The sequence below is a fragment of the Sprattus sprattus genome, assembly GCF_963457725.1.
Source record: "Sprattus sprattus genome assembly, chromosome: 12".
Taxonomy (NCBI): Eukaryota; Metazoa; Chordata; class Actinopteri; order Clupeiformes; family Clupeidae; genus Sprattus; species Sprattus sprattus.
Genome location: NC_137910.1, coordinates 20,745,112 through 20,758,392, shown reverse-complemented (window position 1 = coordinate 20,758,392; position 13,281 = coordinate 20,745,112). Strand labels below are relative to the sequence as shown.

Genomic DNA, 13,281 nt, shown 5'->3' with positions numbered 1-13,281 from the left:
AAGGAAAGCATCAAAAATCAATCAAAATGTCATCTCACAGTGAGCCCTCTGTCTGATTGGAAATCAACCGTTAGGTGGAGCAAGCTCACTGTTGTGGAGTTGCAGTTGTGGCTGTGTGAGCATAGCACTCCGCACAGTGCAAGGTCAACGTGAGCAGCCTCAAACAATATCTCTCACAACAGACTCAATGAAGCCACAGGGCACAGGCATTTGAAAGCAAGCTTCAGAATCTCTGAGCAAATGCCACGGCAGACCAGTCACTGCCAGAGGACAACAGGAGGTCCATAGGTTGGTTTCATTAATTTACAACCTTAGAGTTGCAAGAAGGCCATGGTTTTCTTCAGTGTTATTGTAAAATATTTCCTTAAGCTCAGAAATCTAGGGTTAGCTAACTTTTCAGTGAGCTAACTAGATAATACATATATAATAATAGCCTTTGTATCGTCTGATTCTAGATCGTTTCATACTGGAACTCAGGCTTTTAAAGGTCCAGTCCTCAATTATAATCTCATACACTTTTTGTCAAATTCAGTGAATTTCTCTTCATGGTCTTCCAGCTCAGTATGCGCACTTAAAAATATCCCCGGTGTTCAGATTGAGTCGTACACAATTCCAGCGAATCAACACGCTGCGTACGGCACACAGAGGGGAGTTGTGTTGATTGGCTGTCGAGCTAAAACATACCTTTCACCAGGCTCGATGGTTGCACCTTTAAAAGCATCACATACCTTTCACCAGGCTCGATGGTTGCACCTTTAAAAGCATCTTGTGTACAAGCAATTAATTATAATACCCACATTGTGCCTTTGCAAATACAAAACTGCTATCTTTCTGATCCAAGTTTTCCTTTATCCATGATTCCATTCCCTTAGCCCCATGAGAAGAGCATCACTTCATATTTTTTTACAACATTCCCAAACTACATCAGGCAATAAACACAACCTTTGATGTCAAGCAACTGCTGACACCGAATAATAATCAGAATTAAATATAGCCGTTGCTGGGAAGGGGTGCTACAAATACCCTAGTCACCCCAGACATAGTGTTGCACAGCTACCCTTTGCATATATAAAGAAAAATATAACATTAAACCAAAAATTACAAAGGAAGCAAAATGATGTTTTTTTTTACATCAAATATGTGTAGGTTAAAATGGATTATAAAGATGATATTGGAGCGCACTTTAATTTATGAAGCAATTGGCAACATGCTAGCAGCACTAAGATCGTGGGGTCAACACCCATGGGTTTATCATCTCAGTGCTGTAGTGCTGCTGCACAGACTGTTTCACTCGGATCTAGCATCTAGCATGCATTCCTCCTGTTTATTTGGCATATATGTACAGCTACTGTGTACCCTACCTACAGCCAAGAAAGCTGCAAGAAGCATCTATGGTTATTGATTTGAACTCTTTACACACTGATGAGCTGTGAAAGCCCTGCTACCGTGTCCCTGATGGAGAGAGATAAGTCTCTCATATGAAAGTGTTTTATTAGAACCGTGCACCTTATACATGCCCTCTCTGGCTCATCTATACCAGCTATACCTTCTTCTCCTCCTTTCTTCTTCTTTTCTATGCCTTTTACTCTCTCTTCTCTCTCCCTCCAACCTTCTTCAGCATCCCCTAGGCTTCAGATGGGCTTACTCTCTGAGACGGATTCTGCTCAAGGGTCCGTCCTGTTAATACTGAGTTATTTCCTGATCACCGTCGTTGCCTATGCTTTTGGCGTCATGAATTCGAACTTTGGGCACAGAAAAAGGCTCTGAGACAATGTCCATTCATAGTAGTGGTTGCTGAATAAGTAAAATTGAATTGATTGTTCTTGAGACCCACCCTGTTGCCCCAGGGATCATTTATCAACCTGACTCACCGACTCTCGGACCGGGTTTATGTCTAACAGACTTACAAATGCAGGTCCTCTCCCCTGTTGCAGTATCCTTTCTTTCCTTGACCTTCACACAGTAGTAAGATGCTGAAGGGGACGCATTGACAACCTTTCAAGAGGAAGAATACATATACTAGCTTTTACTGCAAACATACTGAGTAGGAATCTGTTGGCTGATCCTAAGCAAGCCAGTCATTTTATTGAGTAAAAAGTAGTGCTGATGCAAAACTCCCAGAGCCTTTCAAAATGCAATTGCTCATGCTAGGCCAGTGTCTACGTATCTTGTGCAAGCATCAGATATTTCGCAGTCAAGGGTTTGTGAAAATGAGAATAAAGGAGTAGTTTTCCCACACTTAAAATTATGCTGGATTTACCCCCTAATTGAGTCCTACTCAGTATGTTTGCAGTAAAAGCTAGTATACCGGTATGTATTCTTCCTTTTGAAAGGTTGTCAATGCATCCCTTTCAGCATCTCACTACTTTGTGAAGGTCAAGGAAGGAAAGGATACTGCAACAGGGGAGAGGACCCGCTTTTGCAAGTCTGTAAGAAATAAACCCGGTGGAGTCATTTTGCCTGTAAATTTAGATTTTTTTTGCCATGCCAACAGCCTCATCAACCCTAGGAGTTGGGCCTAGGGAGTTTCTGTTAAGCATTACATCCCAGCATCGAGATCCATGATCAGGACATGCACCCTTACTTAGATATGCTACTGTACATTGCTCTTTTGTTAGTTGTTGATGGATTGTTGTTAATATAAATTATTATAAGGTGTTAATGTATTCATTTCCATACAACACCAGAATTGATGTGTTTCATCTCAATAGTCATATTATTTAGTTTACAGCTCAAAACCACATTTTTTTTGTGATCAAATAGCTCAAAACCACATTTAAGTGTGCACCTCTTTTAGGTGGAATGATGTGTCCATATAAAAACTGAACTATTTGGAAAATATTGTGTTTGGTATGCTATGCTGTGGGAAAACTGAAAACTGTGTGAGATTTAAAGGGATGTAGAAATCGCAGCATTCCCATTTGGACACAAGGTCTAATAATATCCCTCTCTCACGAATCTACAAGCCTCTGCTTCTTTCAATGCACACTGCACAGCATCATGAATAAATGATTTCCTCTTTTTGGAGGGCGAGGCTGAGTGGCATCGGGAACCTCGAAAAATGTTCTCTAAGCATCAAGGATTCGGGAAATTTGACTGAGGCGGCATTAATGTCAGTCAGTCGAAGGGTGGCAGATTTATCGCCCTTGAGTGAGGGAAGCGTGTCGGCAGCCCTATTAGTTCTGAGGTGTTGAACGACAGAGATAAGCTCGTCTTGGCCCTCCTGTCAGCCTCTCGGTTTGGCACAGGCTTCCTTCCAGCCCCACCACGACATTTATCTGCCAGTGTCTCGGACAGGTCGGAGCCCTAGACACCAATATAAGGACTCGCAGGTGGGTCATAAAAAGATAATTGATTTGTGGAGGTGGACACATATGCCGCCTGAAGTAACAAGTTTATATAGAATAGGCTACCAATGGGGTATTACCACATTGAGGCTGAAGTCACTGTGAATTCAGTATGCAACATATAGGTTACATGACAAAACAAACTGCCATCCCATGTATAGTATGCCTATTCTTTCATTTAATCTTTGGCTACAGTGATGCCATCATAACGCTTACTTTGCGATAAACAAATAATTCTGACTCCACTACATGTTTGTGAAGGTGTTCCATGTTCATATGCAGCACTTGAGATTTTATACGATCAGCAGAGATCAAAGAGACTCGGATCTCTTTCTTGGTGAAGAAAAAAAACTTTATTGATTAGAAGAACTGACAGCTCGCACAGCATGGGCACAGAATCCTCTATCTGCTGACAGTGTTCCCATGCATGGCACCCAGCCGAGAGAGCAAAGGCAGGAGACAAGCCCACAACTACACCAAACGCGGTTAAAAAACGTTGCATACATAATTGATTTATTTTTCTTCTTTTTTTCCCCCCAGATGAAATATGTGATGTGATACAAGATGGACTGAGCTGTAACACAATTACAGGTGCTTCTAATGCTTCTTTCATATATATTTTAACCACAGATGACTATGCTGTGCTACTTCTGTTGTATAACCAATCCATTAAGTAAGCCTCACAGTTCGAGCCGGTCTATTTCATTATGTCCATAAACACGGAGAAAGCCTTGCAAATTTGTCAGCAGCTCTCATATTTATTCTCTGTAAAAAATGTGTGGTGGCTTCTAAGTAATTTGCTACCCTCTCGTTATGTCTGGAGCGGTGGAATAGGGCTGTGTAATTGTCAATTTTGGAAACCGGAGGCTTTCGGAGACGAGACAGGCTGAAGAAATCCAATTTTAGTTCTCAGTCGCTTAAAGTTAGCATCAAACAAACACATAAGACCACACTAAGAGGATAGGAGAGTGGCTCAGTAACTTCACAAATGTAGTGTTTCCTTTCTTTTCAGACGTGATGTGACACTTCTAGAAATAGCCGAATGAGCAGACATGTAGCAGAAAGAAGACTTAACAAATAGAAAAAGAGGAAGAGTCAAGTCAAAGTGCAGCCAGGGATTCAGACTGAAAGCTGTTAACATTCGTGCAATACAGATAAACCTTTCACTCTCACAGCCACCCATCTCCGGATCCTTTGAACCCTCGTCTTTGTCCTACAAAAATAATTATGTCTTTAAACGTTGAGCGAGCCGACAGCGGTGACGGGTGAAAAGTAGCACCCTGCATCCCGACCTGCAATCTCTCTCAATCGAGCCGTTCCACTTGGCTGCTCTAAGAACTTGCCCTCGTTTTTTCCAGTGCACACAGAACCTTCTAGCAAGAGGAGAACAGCTGGTCGTCTCAGGTCGTGTTCCACAGTGAAGCAGAGTGAAAGAGGTGTCTGTGGCGGCGGGGTGGTAGATGTTGGGGTGGGGGGGCTCAGTGGTAGCCCCAGGGACATCCACAGGGGTCTCCGCAGGCCCGCTTGCGATCCCAGAGGGAGCGCAGCTCTTCGGCTGTATGCTGGGGGGAGGACAGCATGTCCACATAGCACTCCTTCTCACAGAGCCAACCGGAGTCCTGATCAGGGCCAGGGAGAACAGAACAGCACAGAACAGAACAGCACAGCCATGATCCACTCATCAAGGGTAGGGGAGTTATTCATCATTCATCACCTATTCCATTGGGCAACAGGATGTGTGTGTGCCTAATGTGTCAAATATTTTTCAGTTAACTAGAATCCCTGCACACCATACTATAAGTAATATTATATTCCACCCAATTCAACATCATTAAATTTCACTTGTCGCCAAACTAATTATCTTGAATGGTGAAAAGATAGAGTTTGAACAAAGGAACATTTAAATCCATGATTTTGGATTTGTGATAGTGTAGGACAGAGTGCAGATAGAGTGTGGGGAACTGTGCTGTAATGCATTTTACCTGGTATTTACGAGGGCCGACAGCAGCCATCCATATACCCATGCTCACATCTTCCCCCTGAAACAGTGCACACACGCACACACACACACACAAACACACACAAACACACACACAGTGCTTTTAGGACATTGCCCTTGGTTCAGTTAGTTGCTTCCCATTTGCTCATCTGAACTCATTTGTCAAAAGCATCAGCTGTCCGCGCCGAGTGCCCAGCTAGGCTTGAAGTGGGAACACAGTGTACCTGATAGGCTTTGAGCGTCCCCGCATTGCTGGCCAGCCATTCCACCAGGTCTCTGGAGACCACGTACCCAGAGCCACAGGCGAAGGCTGGGTACGCCGGGCTGGCATACTCCAGCTCCTGCCACTTCCCCGTGCGGTCCACTGCCCAGCTCTGACGGAAACTGTGAGCAAGGACAGAGCAGAGGAGAGAATTAATGTGAGGGGAAGACCCTGCAAACCCTGCCAAACACTGAAAAAGCAGTGTGTAAAGTCTGTAACGTCTTTCATGCCAACACTTCTAAAAAATGGCTCAGCTGGATCCACTGGTGTATAGAGCACATTTCTACAGGCTGAAATGACTCAGCAAAGACCTGTTGGTGTCTAAGATGTGGGCTACTCAATGGGACAGGATGATACAGTACACAGCTGTGTGTGTGTGTGTGTGTGTGTGTGTGTGTGTGTGTGTGTGTGTGTGTGTGTGTGTGTTTCACAGTCTTAGGACCCATCTTAAGAGACAGTCAGTGTACTTACTTTCCCCACCAAAAGTTGTTTCGTTTTAGGCCCTTGTGGTCAATCTTCATTAATACAGCGTCTACATCGATGTAACAATCATCATCTGTCTTCAGGAGGAGACTGAAGTCAGCGTTTCCCACCGACCTATCACAAGAGGGAGTTTTCAGCGTTAATTAAAAAATCTCACCCCAGATCCTCTGCTTTTCCCAAAGTGGATTTACTGTCTAATTCCAACCTGAGGGTAGGCAAGACAGAGAGAAACAGAGAAACAGAGAAAGAGAGAGAGGGAGAGGGGGAGAGAGGGAGAGAGAGAGAGAGCGAGAGAGAGAGAGAGAGAAAGAGAGAGAGAGAGAGAGAGAAAGAGAGAGAGAGAGGGAGAGCGCAAGAGAGACGTGATAGGAAGTAGACTTAATGTACTAAAAAAAGTTTAAAAAGACACACTACAATGAAGTGTTGTAGCACTCTATTAGAGCCGAGTGGGGCTCACCACTTGTAGAACTGCAGCAGTTTGGAAGGCACGTTCCTGTAGGTGTCCACCACGTCCACAAACACCAGGTCCCCATGCTGCTGGCTCTCCTGCTCCAGCGCCGTGTCCTCCGCCCTCACCGTGTCCAGGTGGGAGCGCAGACGAGCAGGGCGGCCCCGCAGCAGCTCAGAAAGGGCCTCAGAGTCTGGGGGGGATGTGTGTGTGTGTGTGTGTGTGTGTGTGTGTGTGTGTGTGTGTGTGGAGGAGGAAGGGTGTCAGAGAAGGAGAGCAAGTTTGAGGAGGGTGGAAAAATGACAGACAGAGTCAGAAAGGGACAGATTAGAGGGGGAGGAAGAAAGAGATGGGGAGGAAAAAGAAGGACGAGACAAGAAGATAAAGAGGGGAAGCCGCAGGTGTCTTCAAGAGAGATAAAATGCACCATACTTTAGGGATGCAAAACGACTCGTACTAAGGTATGAAAAATATGGTTTCTTTGCACAGGTAGGCAAATCATTAAATATTAGTGAACCCCTACCATACACCGAGAAAGTGAAGCCTCCAGCCAGTCCTGGGAATCCAAGAGCACTTCTGTGAGGTAAGGTACCCTCCTCAATCTGCAGTACAGCACACAAAACTAACTCAGCAGATTTTCCACCTCACCCAGAATCTCTAATAAGGCTTGCTTTTAAGTCACAATAATAACTAGTACAGAAACAAAGAAAAGCACTGTGTCTGTATTCAGATACTTACAGAGCCTAGTCTGAGGACCCCCCCGCCATCGTTGAGCTGGACTCTGGACACATTGACTATGGTCAAGCCAGGCAGATCTTGACTCTCCCACAGTAGAATGCCCTCAAAGTCCTGTGTGGATCAGAACTTAATGTGATATAGCCTTCCAATTACTTGATGACTGAACTATTTATTTTGGGCTTCGGAAGATAAAAAATGAATCCTTATTTACTAGAACGCATAGGAGTAAGATAAAAATTATAACTGATAGTTTTTAGGTTTTTTTTAGCAAACATTTTCAGTAGCTTTAAGAGTGTGTAGCGCGTGGATGATGCAGTACACTCCATCTCTAGTTTTAGTCCTTTGACATGCACGACTCCGGCAAGGTTACATTTCTACAAAATACAGATACAGAATGTGCAGCGCTCAATAACTAATGTAATCACTGCCCTGGAAGGACATTATGTCAAAATGAGTGATACATTTTGGACTTGGTTAAAAACGTTAAAAAAAACAACAATGTAATGCATAACGATAATAATATCTTTACCGATAAAGTAATACTTTATTAGTAATACTTTTTGAAATGATGGTGAAAGAATAGTATGCGAGAGTTTATCGTTTCTAAACAGATCATTTGTCAGTCTTCACTTTGTGGTTCATATGATCTACCTTAAAATGCCTTAAAAATCTCAATAATATTATTATCTATGGTGTTGTTATAGTATTATAACAATATCAGTTAAGGCACAGTTAGTCCAAGGGAAGAGTTTTGGGTTGTTATATTATTGGGGATTTTTTTTGCATGGTTGGATGCAACAGCATGCTTTTGTTGCCCCTCAAATGATGGCTTTGATGAAAGCTAAAATGTCTAACAAATGAGTGTAAATAGGCTTCGGTGGTGGTGTTAACATAATGGCACTCATTCAGTCAGTTTGGTTTCAAAGCACAGGTGTTGGCTCTCTCGTCAGGTTCACCTTGGGCAGGATGAACTGTTCCACAGGCTTGTAGCACACTCTATTCACGCACGTTCCTGGACTGGCGGTGTTGAACCTGGCCGTGACCACCGCCTCCTGCACAGCGGGCACACAAAAGCTGAAGGTAAGCACTCACGGTCTGTGCCAGGCACCTCTGTCTGATGCTACCCAATCCTAGCTGTGGGAAAATAATTAACCCCTTACTAAAATCCTCCTGCCACAAGTGCATTAGACTAATCATTTAAACTGACAGTAGTTAATTGTCAATCATCTTGTTTCCTGTGATGACTGGGAAATGAATTTGACATTTGTGGCTGATCATCTTAAAGAGTACACACTCCCTTCTCAAGGGGGAGCGGATTGTTGATTTTAACCTCGGGCTGTAATATAAAATGCAATCCATTCTGCTGTTGGAATGAAAGGTTACGTTTCAAAGACACAATCCACAGAAACAGACGGTTTTTCTCTCCTTCAAATCACACCCACATTAATGCTTTATAAATGAGCTGGCAGGCGTGTTACCACAGCGGTCCACGGCTCAGCCTTGAAGACCATTTCTATAACTTGGACAAGTAGCACATGTGAGTGGGCTCTTTCCCAGAGCACAAATACTGTTTCTCTTTGACCTTCAAACACACACAGATGATTATTACAAAGCACGTACTTTGCAAGAGACTTAAAGGCACAGTCTGCGATTCTGGCAAAAGGTTGTTGATCTTTTAGCTCAACAGCCAATCAAATTACACCCCCTCCCTTTCGTGCTCCTGAACCAATGTGTTGATTGGCTGGAATAGTGTATGGCTTGGTCTGAGCCCCTGTATCTGTTTCCTATTTACAGAGCCAGGACTGTGTATGAACACCTGCTTGTTTTTGAGGGCTAACACAGAACAGACAGCTAGAGGACCATGAGGAGCAATTTGATGCTTTTGACAAAAACTGTATTGGATTAGAATTGCAGACTGGACCTTTAACCCAACGAGAGGCGTCGTCGTTTTTTTTTCTCCATTTCTCCCTGTTGCTCCCTACCTCCTGGTCCACCTGGAAGAGCTTGACGGTGACGTTGCCACGGAACTCCTGGCGCGGGCTGTTGGTGAACACGCCCAGCTGCGTGATGACCACCGGGTGCCACACCTTGAAGTCCAGGCTGACGGCGGAGATGTCCGCGGCGGGGGTGAGGGCCGAGGCCTCGGGCACGCTCAGTATCGCCATCTCCTCCCCTGCCGCTGGGGGAGACCACATCAGTTCAGCTCCAGTTAGCAAACACTCCGCACGCGCTCTTCTATATCCCACTCACCCCACTCTGCCGTCAGCATCCTAACATGGGGATTATACTGCTGACAAGCACTTTCACTGCGGAGTGGGGATTACAAGATGGCTGTGGGAAGGTAGCTGTGAGACTCATGAAGAAAATATCAAGACGGGAAAGATAATGACATAGAGAAGAGCGTACAAAAAAGGGCAGATATCTCACACTGATGGAAACATTTCCAGCATGCCTCCGCATAACTGTAATCAGCAGTCAGCAGTTTGCTTCCAAGTCTTGGGAATGAGGAGTCCATGGGGGGTTAGGGGTGGTTGGATGGGTCTAGGGGAGGGCGCATACAAACTCACCAGTGAAATTTTCAGTTGTCTGCTCTCGGAGATCTTAATTGGAAAAGGGCCGTTTATTACCCGAGAGATCAATAAGATGTACGAGGCAGTTAAAAGAAATGTGGGAATTGGGCTTCTCATTTTACCACTGGTGAGCTGCTCCCTTAACTCTCCTCAATGCAGCCGACAAAAGCCAATTAGGCACAGAGGAGGTTGGGCGTAGCAAATGTCTGTGTTTTTTTTATTTTTACCACATCACTTTTGCTGCGGGTGACAGGAGATTGAGGCCCTTTTAGCGTTGTTGTACACAGCTGGCTAATTTAAGTAACCATGTCTGAGGTTAAGTCAGTGGGGTGATTCAAAATAATAATAAAAAAAACAAGAATGTCAACACAATACTGCCTTTCATTCCAGATGAAAATCAACACTCTGATGTCCACTTAGCCAAAATATAACAACAACAAAAAACCTGCAACCAACACCCAGCGTTAAAAATGTAACTGTGTTTAAAATACAGCTTTTAGAATGACTCACTCTATCGTGCATAAAGCAATTGATGAGATGGTTTCCACCCCTCTCCCCTCTCACTCAAACTTTCTGAAGGCAATCAAGAATGCACTTTGAGTCATTAGCATGGACTGCCGTAGGGAAAAGCTAGGGAAAAGGCTGAACAAAGTGACTGCAAAGTAAAGGATTGGCCTTGATGCCCCTTTGATAGACCACTTTAGATTTTGTAACTGTTTTTGGTAAGGCATAAAACAAACAATACAAAAAAAAGGGAGGGAAGAGAACATCTTACCAGCCGGAGGCCAAAAGAAAACAAATGAGGGAAACGCACAAACAAGTTTCAAAGTAGTCATTTTTGAGAGGTTCAATTTAAAGCAGAGAACAGCCCCGGTTGAATTACACACCACCAAACAACTAAATGTTGCTAAATTACCGACTTGTTGGAATCAACAACAGCTGCTTGCAAATTGGAGGAAAATGTGAAATTGTAGATTCTGCTAAATCCTTCATTAATTTACATTGATTGATAACATTTCTGTCTTCATAATCCACCACATAATCCACCGTATCTATGACTGCACTCACACAACACCATGGGCAAATAGGAACATACTTTATACTGTTGAAAGGTCTTATGTATAGTACATAATGCTTTACACATCATATAATTATTGAGTTGCTATAAACAAATACTAATCTGAAAGCTCACAGAACAACATACCTGTATATGACAGAATTCTAATTACATTTCAAAAGAATTCAACATTATATTGAGTGATTAGTGTGCCTGGTTGTCTGACAATGGAGTGTCTCGCCTGTATTTATGAACACACTGTACCTTTCTCTGTGAGATTCAACAGGGAGCAGGAGTAAGGATCCTCCCTGTCCTCCTCTGGTATTGGGCAGCCATGTTGCCCAATGATGAACTTGACCTGTACTCTACAGTTCAATAACACCAACAAAGACGAATTGATTGGATGAACCAGTACAGAATACCTTAATAGCCAGCATAATGTAACCAACAGTTGTCTATGTGTGCAGTGCATTATTTGTGAAGTTATCCTGTATTGTAATTATGTTAACTTGTTCACTTTGGAGTAAAAGAGATTGGAATCAAGTGTGGAGATATATAACATTGAAACAGGTCTTAACACTGAAAGTACAATAACGGTAGAGGATGAGAGCTGTAAGCAAGAGGTTTGTATACAAATGTGAATGAGGAACAGGTTAAACAGAGCTCATGTTTGGGTTTCAAAAAGAGAGATCCTCAAGCAGGCTACTCATGCAGCTGTCTCAAAATGGGTAGACAGACATATTTTTTTTTCTTTTTCAGCTCAGCAATGATATGACAGAAGCAACACACAAGATGTGCATGTCATTCAGGAGCCTCTATTTGCACAGGCAGAAATGGCACGGAACCTAGAAACCTAGACACCAGAGATGCCGCATACATACCGATTCTGGAACTGAGGATGTTCCCTGAGGTAACCAGACCAAGTGTCCCTTATTGCCTGCCTGAGGTCATGGTGATGCCTGGCAGATAAAACTCCCACCAACACCTCGTGAGCGGAGGCTTCATCTGACAGAAATACAACAGGTACGATAACAAAGGATGTACCGTTACCAAATGTGAACAAGACATATTGCATTGCTGTTACATTATTGCGTGTGTTAGTTTGAAGTTGGTGATATATTGACAATAATTGCAAACACGCCTTCAGCACGCATTAAGACTATATAGCCAATACCTAGTCAAAGATCATATGGCATTGTTCTTCATTTATGACTTTTGCGCTGATTTCACTGTTCCGACTTACATAGTTATACTGATTTATAGCTGTCAGAAGTCATTGGCTAATACACGAACAGTCTTTAATTGCAAAACTTGTTACTAAATATCGACGACTGTTGCCAGGCAAATCCCTCCGAAAATGATTTGGTTCATATCGTATACTTAAGATAGCCAAGCTATTACTAAATTTAATGGGCAATTATTTAGTGAGTGAATTAATTTCCCAACCTAATGCTCAATGAGAAATAGAGCGAACGATGGTAGCCTTCCTATGCAAAAGCCCAAGAATTGCCGAACGCAACCTACAACCAACATGTAGCCTCCTTCCCCACCCAATACGTGTTTAAATCGTTCATAACACTTAACTTATCATTCTTTAGTAAACAAAAGATTCTGGGAACCCCCTTAACAATCCTCAACTGTTGTAAACTGTGTTTATTTCTTAAAACACTAGCAGAAATATCATTCTCAGGCTCAGCGACAGCCATAAAGCAGACGATCCAGCCTTTCCCGTTAATACTGTTGTGGTATACAAAGTTAAGAAACTGGTGAACAGTTAACTGTACCTGAAACCTTGAAATCCAACAAGAAGGCGGCTCTGTCTGTCACCAGCAAGATATGCACCACAACCGCGACAACACACGGAAGTAAGAACAATCCTAGGCTTAGCATGGACGGACTCCTTCAGAAAAACAGTCGCTTTTAACGGGTTAGACGCAGTGTGCTGTCGCTTGACTGCATTGCATTCCCCCAGCTTTCCATACATTTCGAATGTGACTACTTCATGTCTGATCCTGAATGCGATGAGGGTTGATGACGATTCACATTCAGCCAATGATCTCGAAGGGGCGTGGCCTACAAGGTCTTCTGGGAAATGAAGTATTGTGGGATTCGATAATATTATCTTTATGTGAGTGTGTGCACTATTTCTCATTCAAGATTTCATTCCACTCAGCAGTTTGTATAATATGGTCCCTATTGTTCAGTCGTTGTAATGGTAAAAAAACGGATAAAAAGGGATGATTACCATGTCATACCACCCTATCCTGTTTTAATTCCTAAATCACACTCAATTAAATTTGCATATTAAGTTCTTATTGTCAAATGCTAACGTTTACTCAGGATCATATATCTTCGTAATTCCAAATTGACTGCATGA

General features: G+C 43.1%; 1 protein-coding gene across 1 annotated transcript; it reads right to left on the bottom strand.

Moving 5' to 3' along the window:
• Positions 1-4,697: 4,697 nt before the first annotated feature.
• b3galnt2 (beta-1,3-N-acetylgalactosaminyltransferase 2) lies at positions 4,698-12,872 on the bottom strand. Its single transcript, XM_080849507.1, has 12 exons — positions 12,689-12,872; positions 11,786-11,909; positions 11,169-11,269; positions 9,260-9,456; positions 8,234-8,329; positions 7,278-7,388; positions 7,063-7,141; positions 6,549-6,732; positions 6,080-6,205; positions 5,571-5,730; positions 5,330-5,386; positions 4,698-4,966 (listed from the first exon to the last, which is right to left on the bottom strand). The coding sequence occupies exons 1-12, from the start codon at positions 12,792-12,794 to the stop codon at positions 4,826-4,828; spliced, it is 1,482 nt and encodes a 493-aa protein (XP_080705633.1). The 5' UTR covers positions 12,795-12,872; the 3' UTR covers positions 4,698-4,825.
• Positions 12,873-13,281: the final 409 nt, after the last annotated feature.